General features: G+C 38.2%; 1 protein-coding gene across 29 annotated transcripts in view; it reads right to left on the bottom strand.

Annotated features, from left to right (window-relative positions):
- The window catches only part of INPP4B (inositol polyphosphate-4-phosphatase type II B), a 747875-nt gene that overhangs the window by 263315 nt on the left and 472514 nt on the right, over nucleotides 1–12046 (bottom strand). For 2 of the 29 annotated variants that reach the window (XM_070608984.1, XM_070608985.1), the window contains exon 2: nucleotides 9072–9197. The exons of the other annotated variants lie outside the window; for them this stretch is intronic. In XM_070608984.1, coding sequence (XP_070465085.1) covers nucleotides 9072–9173 — 102 coding nt within the window. In that variant the 5' untranslated portion in view covers nucleotides 9174–9197. The remainder of the gene's footprint in view (nucleotides 1–9071; nucleotides 9198–12046) is intronic. 29 annotated transcript variants of the gene reach the window in all.

Genomic DNA, 12046 nt, shown 5'->3' with positions numbered 1-12046 from the left:
GATGACCCAATCACAGGAGTAAACGCCATCATATCACAGTTCTAGGGATTATGCAGAGCAGGAGGCAGTAATCTTGGGGCCATCTTAGAATTCTGCTCAGCACAATGATCAAGAAATAAACTCCCATTATGCTAAGACACTGAAATTTGGATATTTGCATTTGTTTCAGCAGCCAGCATAATTTAGACCTCCCATTTGTTTTATAAGAAATTTTGCATTCAGTTTATGGCTATGAAGACATAAAGCAAACAGTTAATATTAAATCCTTATTCACTATTTCAATGTCATCAAACATGTATTAACTACTTATTATGATCTAGGCACTATTATAAACACCAGCCATCTGAAGAGATTAAGAAGACAGGGTATTTCTTATCCACAGGCAATAATGATAACATGAGAAGAGTGAAAACGTGTAAAATAATTACTAAGCATCTCCGATTGTCTACAACCTACCAGCTACTCTTACATATTGATTTTCCAATTGTTTAAATTTTTGTTGTGAATAGAGAAAATGATCCATGTACAACCCAAATGATTTAGACCATAGAATCTTGAAGACGGAAGGGATCTTAGAGCCAACTTAGCAAAACCATCTATGCAATGTGAAAATTTTATCTGAAATACCCCTGGGAAATGCATTTAAAATTTCTCCTTGAACATGTTTAACATCTAGCTTTCTATCTAACTAATCAGGACTATAGAGATACTGTTGCAAACTCATACAGTGGGCTGGAAGTAAGAGAATAGAGATCGGAGAGGACTCTGGCAAAATGGAAATCACATTCTTCGTCTATAAGGAATGGCAACTACCCAGCTTCAATGATTACAAAGTTCCTGAGAAGAAGTCCTAATTCTTTTGCAGGTAGGCAATATTTATCAATTATTATCAATATTTAATTGTTTTTACCAGAAACAGGCCTGGTAAATAAGGTGAGTGGTCTAAGCAGGCCCAGTACTGTTTTAGTGAAAAAAAAAAAAAAACAAATTGCTACCCTAAAACAGTTGCTCTTGATCTTGACAAAACATTAGAATCATCAGGAATATTTTTTTAATATCAGTTTTCCAGGCCACACTCTAGAATATTTAAATCAGAATCTCGGAGGGAAGGATTCAGTCATCGGTATTTTTTAAGGCTCACTCCACACTTGATTCCAATGAGCAGCCAAATTTAAGAACTACTACTCTAAAATAAATGAGATATTTTTTGTGAGAGCCTCATAAATCAGCTCTGAATTCAGTGAGAAGTTGCAAAAATGTATTGAGTAATGGTCAAATGATGGAATAAGGTTGCCTTTGAAAAAGATTTTTTTAAAAGTTAATGGAATCTCAGAGCTAGAAGAGATCTTAGACATTATTGGGCAATGTTTCTTAAACCTTAGCATGCATACTCATCACCTGGTGGTCTGCCGCTGATCAGGAGGATGGTCTGAGGACCATCTCCTAGAAGCTTGTTAGAAATGTACAATCTCAGCCTCACTCCAGACATACTAAATCAGAATCTTCATTTTAACAAGGTTCCCGTGTAATTCATACACATGATAAAGTTGGAGAAGCTCTGCTCTAGAAGCGCGCTTATGAGTGAAAGTGATCACAGATAGAAGGGTAGGCATTCATTTGCACATAAACAAGCCTGAGATAACAAATGAGACTTATTCTTCTGGTTATGAAGGTATTTAGTATTTTTTTAAAAATGTCAACCATCTGTAAAAGTTCCAGATAATATTTTCTATCAGAGATGCCCTTTCCTTTGTCATGCAAATAGAAAGGAGTTTGCTCTTGTCAATGAAGTCAGAGATTGATTTGGGATAGAGCTGGGCTGGAATTTTGGTAAGACTCAGTTTTGCGAGCTGAATTTCCACCCCACCCCAATCCCAGATTCATATATGGAAGCCCTAACCACCAGTACCTCAGAATATGACTGTATTCAGAGATAGATAGAGTGATTAAGTTAAAATGAGGCCATTTGGTGAGGCCTAACGCAATATGTCTGATAAGAAGTGTCCTGATGATAAGGGGAAGAGACACTAGGGGTGTGTACACCAAGGAACGACCACGTGAAGAGTCAGCAAGAGGGTGGCCATCTGCAAGCCAAAGAGAGAGGCCTCAGAAGAACCCATCCCCGCCACTGCCTTGATTTTAGACTTCCAGACTCCAGAGGGTGAGAAAATAACCCTCTGTTACTTAAGCCACCCAGTCTGCGGCACTTTGTTATGGCAGCCGTACCAATCTAAGACACATTCTACCTGAGTTGCAGGGTATGGCCCTCTGCGACTTTCAACGGAGAGCCTGGCTGGTCTTTGCTCCTCAACCCTGAGAGAATGCTGAGGGTTCTCAGATATCTGAGCATACCTCTTTTGCACTGTGCCCCTCAGAGCTTCAAAATCTGGCAAATGTCTTTAGAGTGAGACGAGCCATGAGTCTGAGTCCCCTTTGGTCTCCGCATTTGTTATGTCAGCTACACATGAAAATCAAAATCTCTGCTGGGTTCTCTGTCTGCCAGCTGTCGCCTTGTGTTTAGCAAAGCCTTGATGCCCAGACTTCTAGCTACAGGGAGAATCTGTAAATGCCCTCAGGTGAAAAATGGCTTTTTAGTCCCTTGGTGTCAATTCACTGCTCCCTCTAGGGTTTAACTCTTGCCTGTTTTTGGTCCCTCTCCCCGGTTTCCTAAGCACTGTGAAACTGGGAGGTTTTCCTCTGCTTTTTATAGGCCTTTGGCCTTGTTCTTTAGCCTCCTGCACAGCCACAGAACTCAGGGAGTCTCTTCTGAGAAAAAAATGGCCACTGACTTGACGCCCCTGAAGTCTCAACTTCTCACTTCATCCAGCACAACCACTGAAAGCTTTCTGATTTCTCCTCCTCTGAGCAGCAGCAGCCCTGTGTCCAGACAAAAGCCTGTTCTTCAGTCCACTCTCAGAATCAGCAGATGCTGAAAAATCTCAGGCTCCTGATAGCTCAATTCTGAAAGGTCCTGTGTTCTCTGGAATTTCAGCGTAACTTGTCATTATTACTTTCATAGCTCAATGATACTTTCAAACCTCATTTTTGTACCATGTCTGGCTTGTTTCTCGGTGTTGTCAGAGGGAATGTTACTTGCTCCACCTACCACATCCTACCCAAACTGAACTTTTTAATATCTGAAAGTTATTGGAAAGCTAAGGAATCTTCCAAACATGTGATTAAGGCACGAAAAATGATATTCAACAGAGCATAGTTAAATATGATTGAAGAGGGGAGAAAAATGCCATTATATGCTTATCTATTTAGTTAAGTCTTTGATAAACCCTTTACAAATGCATAACTACAGGTAGTTCCCTTAGTAAAAGCAGAGTTTACCCTGAAGCCTGAGCACTATCCAAAAATAATCCAATAATTATTGTGTGACATGCTTTCTTGGTTTTTACTAGGTAAATGTGATCATCTTTCATATGTCAAAACATATTCAACAAAACTATGTACACAAGAACATTCTATAGACTTCCAAGCCAAAATGAGATAATGGTATAACAAATATAAGCACTCTTTTAGTTTGGATGCATCTAATCTTAGAGGTTTTCCATTTCTCTAAGGCAGCGATGTTCACACTATAGCTCTCTAGTCACATGGGTCTCTTTATGTTTAATTGGTGGCTCTTTAAGACTTCTAATTTCGCTATATGAATGCGCCATTATACTAAATTCTACCAGTCATACAGGAGTCATGTGCTTCTTTAGGTTCATGGTGACTGCAAATGCGGCACTAGAGTCATATAACTTTGAGTCTCCCTGCCATTAGCCACATTTTATTCCATTTCCCTTTCCAACTATTACAGAGATCTATTACAGGCAGGTGTGAAAATACTGAACAGCAAAAATATCTTAAGACATTCCTTTCCTTGGTCGGAGAATCTCTGAAAGATACAGGCTCTGCTGAAAATAAGAGATGCAGAAACTGAAGTCTAGCTCTCATGGAAGCCAAAGAGGTGTCTCCACCACTGCTCTGAGGGTAAACCCTTCTGCCTGTCACATTCTTTACTTCTGGATCTTCCTGAAAGGGACACTAGGCTGGGAAAGGCAATAGCATTCAGACCTGTCAGGTTCCCTGACCTGTGTCTATGAGTTAAGTCCTGTCCTGTACACTTACCTAAAGCAAAAAGGACAAACCTTAAAGAACTGTACAACTAAAGGCCACAGACTTAAGTGTTAAGAGATGTTTAGATATTTTTAAAATGGAAATAAAGAGTAAGGAGCTCTTTGTATTGCAAAAACACAATCTAAAAATGTGTCTTACAGGCACTGAAACATTAACTAATAATTTTCTAAACAACTGCTCATTATAATTTGAGAACTCCATTCCCACTGACTTCCAAAGCCCCACATGAGGATATTATTAACACATGAAGTATATATAAGGCTCAATTCAAATACAAGGTATCTATATTAACAGTTTTTGCTCAGGTCAAACCACTATTACTGCTCCCATTTCCCTTCCTCTCCTTCTCCACTACCCCAATAGACAAAAATAATTGTACCACCACTCTGGAAAGTGAGAAGAGAGTCATGAGGGCTGATTCCTTGATCCTAGCACTAGAACTGAATTGAGTTCTGAATTCAGTACGTGCTACCCTAGAAACTTTCTAGCCTAGAAAGAAATAATATAAAGCTTATAAGTGATAAGTAAGGATAATAGAAGCAAAGGAAATAAGAATCACTATACTTACTTGGCCTATGGGTTAATTATTTCAGAGGCACATATATTAACTTTTTTTTCTTGTATTAGCTCATTTAATTCCTGTAGTTCTGTGTTGTTTTATTATCACTTTGTCCATTTTACAGATGAGAAAACTCAGTTTCAGGAAGTCGAAGTAATTTGCCCAGAGTCACTTCAATAGCAAGTTGCAGATCAGACGTTAAACGATCTGCTTCTAAAGCCTGTGCCCATTCTGTGGCAGTGTGCCTCTTCTGAGCCCAGACTGATGGTGACTTTAAGTGTCTTCCCTAGGGCTGCTTAATGAGTTTTAAAAACCAAAAATCTATTAGCCTCAGGGAATAGAAACAGACGCAATTTATCATATTGCCAGACTCAAAAACACCATCCTTACATGTTAACGGCCCCCAATTAAGAGCACAGTCATGAGTTAATGAACAAGCCATTAGACAGAGAACAGTAATATCAACACAAGCACATGTCTATTAATCTTTTGCTCATTGGAAGTCATTAGTCCCAACACTATAAGGCTAAATAATTTCTAGGTAGCTTTAAACAAAATTATTGTGATATTATTCCGTATTTCAAGAGATCATTTACAACCCAGGCTTTTGTAACCCCAGTCAAAAGATCACCAAGCCCTAGGTAGAGATCAACTGATTTATATAATCAACGCACAAATCATACTTTTTGGATGAATTGAAAAAAAATGTGTATCCAGGCATAAAGCGGAGAGGCTTTCAATGCAGCTAACAGTGAAGTGTTGTGTTCATCTCCAGGAAAAAAACAGAATTAACTGCAGCAGCTTTACTCTACTATCACAGCAGTTTCTTTCTCTATGGAATTCTACTAACGTATCTAATAATTTGATCAATGGGTCTCAATATTGGCTGCACATGAGAATCATCCGTGCACATTAAAAAATGCTGATGCCAGGGCCCCACTTGTTCATGTTCCTTTAGTTGATCCGTTTCTAATCACTCAGAATTTTCTTTCACTGCTTTCCCTTCCCATTTTATCTTCAAAATCACCTTATGAGAAAACTGAGGAGCAAACTGGAAGTAACTTTCAACCTGCAGGAAAACACGACTCAAAGATAAGTGACTTTCTCCCCAGATTATGTGGCTAGTAAGTAGAAGAGCTAATATTTCGGCTTGGATCTGCTGTATTCCAAAATCAATGCCTTTGACACCTCTGTTGTAATGCCTGCAGCTTGGGCTGAAATAAGAATCCCACATCCACTACACGAAAGACGATGAAGGGAAATCGAAGCAGGGTTCCCAGTTTCCCCGCCGTAGAGGGAAACGTGACTGTTGCATCTCAAGCGAGAACTCGGGGTGACTCTCCTCAAAGGAACACTGTTAGGAAGTAGCCAGGGTCTATTGCACGACTCGCTCAGTCTTGTCTTAAAAGAGCAAAGGTGTTAAATTCAATGTTGTAAACTCTTCCCAGGAAGGTGATACCGATATATAACAATGTTTCTATACGAAAAATGTATTCGTAGTTTCAAAAGATTGATTTACAAAATTGGGAACACAATCCCATTAAGTGGAGGGCTCCTTTTACCCTAATAAACCAGGTGTATACTCAATCCTGTAACGTGTGAGTAGCAGCTGGGATGCAAAATGCCTACAATTTATCTTATTCAAACCACGGATCAACAGTTCTCTAGTTTGGTCCGATCAGATCTGCAAGGTCAAAATTACTTGCATGATAATTCTAAGATGATATTTTCCCTTTTTACTCCTTGTGCCACTCTCTCAGTATATTTCTTTAGTTTTCCAAAATGCAATAATTTCAAAAACATGTATTATTTATGTGAACATATAACGGATTTAATATTTGCTATTTTAAATGAATTAATAAACGTTTTAAAATTTTCTGAGTTTTAATTTCCAATGTGCTAAACATCTATAAGTTATTAAAACCATATGAACAAAAGCCTTTTGGGATTCTTGATAATTTTGAAGAATGTAAAAGCATCCGAAGACCAAAAGTTTGAGAAACACTGCTACAGGTGATCCTCAACATTTGGGATTTGTTTTTCATGGTTACTTGGTCAATCTTACTATTTTTCAGAAGATTTTTGCTGCAGAGTCTCTTTCAGAGATGGATGTGATGTTTACCACATGCACCCACTAATCCAGCCACTCTGAATCACCACAGTTCCTTGAACTTGCCTTGCTCCCACGTCCCTCCATGCTTTGCACATGCTTCTCTTCTGCCATAAGTGCAGGGGACACAGCCATGACAAGGAATAATCATTTCACAGACTTACATCCCAGCATCAGGAAGGGACGGAAAATATCAAAATAGGTAAATTAGGAAGTATGCGTGGAAGTAAAATATGGTAATGGAATAAAATGTTAACTGGATAGGACTACTTTACTACAGTGGTTTCTCTGAGTAGGTGACTTTAATTAAGACCTACATAAAGAAGAGGAGCCAGCTCAGAGAAAAATAAGAGGAAAGAGTATTCCAGGACAAGACAAGAGCAAGTGCAAATGCCTTGAAGCCAGAATGGCTAAAAAAACTGGCTGAATGGAGAGTAAAAAAGTGAGAGGGAGAATCAAAGAAGGCAGGGCTCTAGTGACGTAGGGTCTATATTTTAATTTTAATGGGAAACTCTAGCAGGGTTTTGAACCAAGAAGTGATGTGATCTTTTTCACACTTTAAAAATACTACTCTGATTCTAATATGGAGAACAGACTGCAGAAGGTCAAGAGTGAAAAGGATGAACAATTAGGAGTTATTTGCAATTTAGAGTTTTGTTACCATTACTCTACTTTAGTTTCTAGAGTCAAGATCAAGCTCAGTGCTTAGGTTTTAGAGTGATAATCATTGCATAGCCTCTAGTTATTTAATTTGTTTCTAATTATTTATAGAAATCACTTTGATACTGACAGAGAAACAAAGTTAGCATATAAATTTCTTGTATGTATAATTATATTCATCTATGAGAATAATAATGCTCACTGGTCACAAGAACATTTGTGAATGAATAATATTTAAATAAATTTAGAGCCAGATAATAAATGTTCTGCTATATACATCATATTTACATTACGGATATTAAAGAATAGCACAACTCTTGAAATACAAGAATATTCAGAAGAATCACGGTAACTTAAAGCACGAGGGAGTTCAATTCCCTGAAAAAAATTTATAAACAAACTGAGTGATGATAATAGAATGATGATTACCAAAGAAACTCCTATGAATAAGATCATCTATTGATGGGTTCGGCACTTCTGGCAGGTACCTGTGACAGCAGCATTTAGAAAACGTCTTCAGTGATATATCTTTGCATTTGAACCACATCAGCAAGCAACCATTCAAAAACCCGCGAATGGCAAATAATGATGCCAGTATGGAAGAATATAAAAGGGAAGAACAGCACCTTTAATTTTTAAATCAAACCCCTTTTTTCTAGAACAAGAGACCTATTAACAGGACTTCTGAAAAGCATCTTTCCATAGGGGCACAATTTTGCACACGATTGGGCCTGACTTAAAATATACCTTGGAAATCCAACTCTGAGTTTTTAAAGTTGTGGAACATTCTATATCTGCACTGGAACAGTAGCTGCCTGTGAGATGGCTCTTTCATTTTCTAATCAAAGTTTTTCCATTTTACACAGTAAACTGGCAGTCAGAACCAAGTCCACACGTGCGCGCGCACACACATGCACACGCACGCACACACAGGAGTATTCAGCAAGCAATTCAACTCCACTAAAGTGCAACTATTCAACAAATGTCAAAATATTCCTGTTCCCCCAAACCATTCAAAGCTTTTAAAATAAAGCTTCTCGAATGTCTAAGGACTTTACCGTCTTAAGAACACATCTGAAACCTAGAATCTTCACTCTTTAAATTCTTAACAGCTGAAGTATCCCTGACTTTATAATGCATGTTTTGTGCTTAAAGTGAGTTTATACTCGGTATTCTTGCTACCTCAGTGCCTAAAGAGGCAGGCTAAATTTGAGCTAATGGACTCAGGCATTTGAGAGGAAACTATCTAAAACTAAGAGCACTAAGGAAAGTCCACTCACAAGGACAAGAGAAACGGGCATTTTCATAAATTCTTCTTATCAAAAATTGTACTTTTACCTTTCCCAGTTCTTAAAGTGAATTTTTCTTTGATGCTGTCGGGAAGAAACTTTCAAACGTTCTTAGATAAGGGTGCCCATTATTGCACAGACGAGACAAGACCACAGGTAAGGAAATTCAGGGGCTTTAATCTAATCGTGCTCAATGGGATTCTGCCATTAAGGACAGTGGCATTCAGGTAAATGTTTAACAACTGGTTCTGGGAGGATGGAGATGGGAGGGAAAGCTATGATTTCTAGAGTGTGCCAATTCCTGTGATGTAAATATACCCACCCCGGCCGGTTTCAAGCTACCAACTTGAGACGACAGACTGTGGAGCTGGGAATGACGTGAAGGATCAGCTCTGCAGGGCTGGTGGAGCCGACGCCAGCACATCACCGTGGTGTCACCGTGGGGTCACTGTGGAGAAGTCAGCAGGCACAGATGCTTGGGACCCAGATCTACTGAGATCCCAGAGCATTGTGAGCTTGGCTGTGGCTAACTCAGGCATGCATTTCAGAAAGAATTTAGTATAACATGACTATATTCCCATCAGTAATTTGAAAATAAAATCCATCTTGAGTCTTACATCTCAGGGGATAAGACCATGTCTCAGAAACCAATGATTTTTAATTAATTTTAAACTCAGCAGAATTCAAATGTCTCTCTGAGAGGTGACCAGCACTGTCTGTTCAATCAGATTCCCAGTAGCTGCTGAGAAATTCTTTTAAAAGCAGTGGAAACTTTGACCATGGGAAAGATGCAGAAGCACACAAGGAATCCGGCTTACCAGAATTGGTCTCATGACATATCTGGGCTCCAGGGTCAGTTTTAAGTGCCCTGGCAGCTAGCACTGGATGCTTCAAAATTTTATCTCTCTTTGGAGCCTCTGATTGTAGTCTTCATAGGCCACAGACCATGTTATACATCAATGTTTAGAAAAGCATTTGCACTGAATGTACCACAAAGCTGAAAAAACCTGAGATTGTCAGTATATCCCCTCATCCATAAATAGACTTATTTGCAACCAGGATTTCTAGATTAGAGTCTAAACTCTTAGGAAAACCTTCCATTAAGGAATTTTTAAAATTTGTTCCAGTTAAGCAAACAGAAAATTTCTTTCTGTTTTTTGCTGTAAAGCAAAAAGAAATTTCTTTAAGGGCATTAACCATGCTGATAATTTTGTCTCCTTAAGAAAAACTAATTTTTCATATAGCTGTCTTGTACAAGTTTTATTTCACAGCTTATTCCAAACCAAGCTGTACAATATAACAGTTTGTGCTTATAGTACTACTGTCCAGGGATTTCAAACAGTTTTATATTAAAAAAAGAAATTTATGACACTATAATAAAACTTTATTCCTGGCTTTCTTTCCCCTTTCTTTAAAATAAAACATAAGGGGAGTAAATACAGCTAGACATTTACTACAGGTTTTGTAATAACAGATTACAGGCCTTCAAAGACACATCAATATTCATAAAAAGAACAATGGAACGGAAGAGCATTAAATGCTATTCCTAAAGCAAAAAAGAAATATTTCTCAATGACCTTGGGAAATAAACAGGTAAACTTATTAAAGAGGGATAAAAAGAAAAACGGATTATAGTAAGAAAGTAAAAAAAAGAGAGAAAGAAAAAGAGGATCACATTTATCATCATAAAAACCTACATCAGTGTTCTATCAATTATGAGCTGTGGGGTGTTGTGGGTAAAAAAGGCATTAGAAATAATTTAATCCAACAAGTTAAAAAAATTTTTTGCAAAATAAAAATTGTTCCAGCTTTATTGAGGTATAATCGACAAAAATTGTGTATATTTAAGGTGTATAATGTGACGATTTGATAAACGTATACATTGTGAAATGATTACTACAAACAAGCTTATTACCACATCCATCACCTCACATTAGTTACGTTTTGTGTGTGTGTGGTGAGAACACTTAAGATGTATCCTCTTAGCAATTTTCAAGTTTACAATACAATATTGTTAACTATAGTTACCACGCTATATGTTAGATTCTCCAGAACTCATAACTGGAAGTGTGTACCCTCTGACCAATATCTCCCAGGTCTTACACTTAGAACAGAATTAGGCCTAGACTACATGTTTTATTTTTTCTTCAAAAACTTATAAAACCAAAGACATGTACCCACAATGAAAACCTTGAAACACGGAGACAGATTGCATGGCGGCACCCATGTCAGGTGCATCCTGATCACAGTTGTGAGGCCGGCCTGGGGGCTGGTGTCATTGGCTTAGCTGGGGCCATGTTTGTGCTCTGTGTTTTTGCTCTCAAAGTCAGGTCGTTGGATCAGCAGCACTGGGATCACTTGGGAGCTTATTAGAAATGCAGAAGCTTAGGGTCCTGCCCCAGAATGCGGAATTAGAATCTGCATTTCAGAAGATCCTCAGGTGGGCCCTAAGTACATTAAAGTTTGAGAAGCCCTGATACAAAGGATGCATTCATACTGCATATAAGCAGTTGGTGAACTGCCTTTAAATACTGAATGGCTAAATCCTCTACACTTGTGGCAAATAGTCCCTTGAAACTGCTGGAATTTAGGCCTCCTAAGATCTCCCAAAGATGTTGCCTACAGGTCAAGCAGGCTGGCTAATGCCCTGTCTGCTACTTCCTGGGAAAAATGTGGGGAAAAAAATAAGCGTCTCTCTGAGGATCACAAATTCCCAAAGCAGCTGGAGGAGTTATAAAAAGAAAGGCATTTGACCATTTTCATGAGAGCTTCTTCACTTATCCCATTTTTCTTTATTAATAGTAACTCAGATTAAACCTTTCAACAATGAAAACAAAAACTCTAGTGAACTGGTTCGTAACATTGGCTTGGAGCACAGCAGGCTTCTCTTCCCTCGCTTCAGCTTCTGTCCTCTCATTTTTCTCATCCAAACTACCTTGTGTTTACTTCTCACTTAACTATCTTACTCTTTAGAATTAGCCATTAATCTCAGCATTGACTTTCTTCCTCATAACCCCAAGTTTCCCAAGAATACCTTAAGGATGTCTTTCCTTTCCATATACCAGAAAGAAAGAAATATTGGTGCAAATATAATGGATATTTATCATCTATTTATATTTCCTGTTCTGGGATTCATGTTTACATTCTCAACCACTAAAATATAATCTGAAATTTAAAAACAGTGCCTTTAAACACCCTTGGGAGACAGGCAGAATCAATCATCAAACTGCAGAACATGAAGAATGGAGAGTCAATTGACTTTTAAAAAGTTGTTAATCTATTTTTATCAGAAAGGAA

The sequence above is a fragment of the Equus przewalskii genome, chromosome 2, assembly GCF_037783145.1.
Source record: "Equus przewalskii isolate Varuska chromosome 2, EquPr2, whole genome shotgun sequence".
Taxonomy (NCBI): domain Eukaryota; kingdom Metazoa; phylum Chordata; class Mammalia; order Perissodactyla; family Equidae; genus Equus; species Equus przewalskii.
Note: the sequence above shows the minus strand (reverse complement) of the source record. Positions and strands in the feature narration are given on the sequence as shown.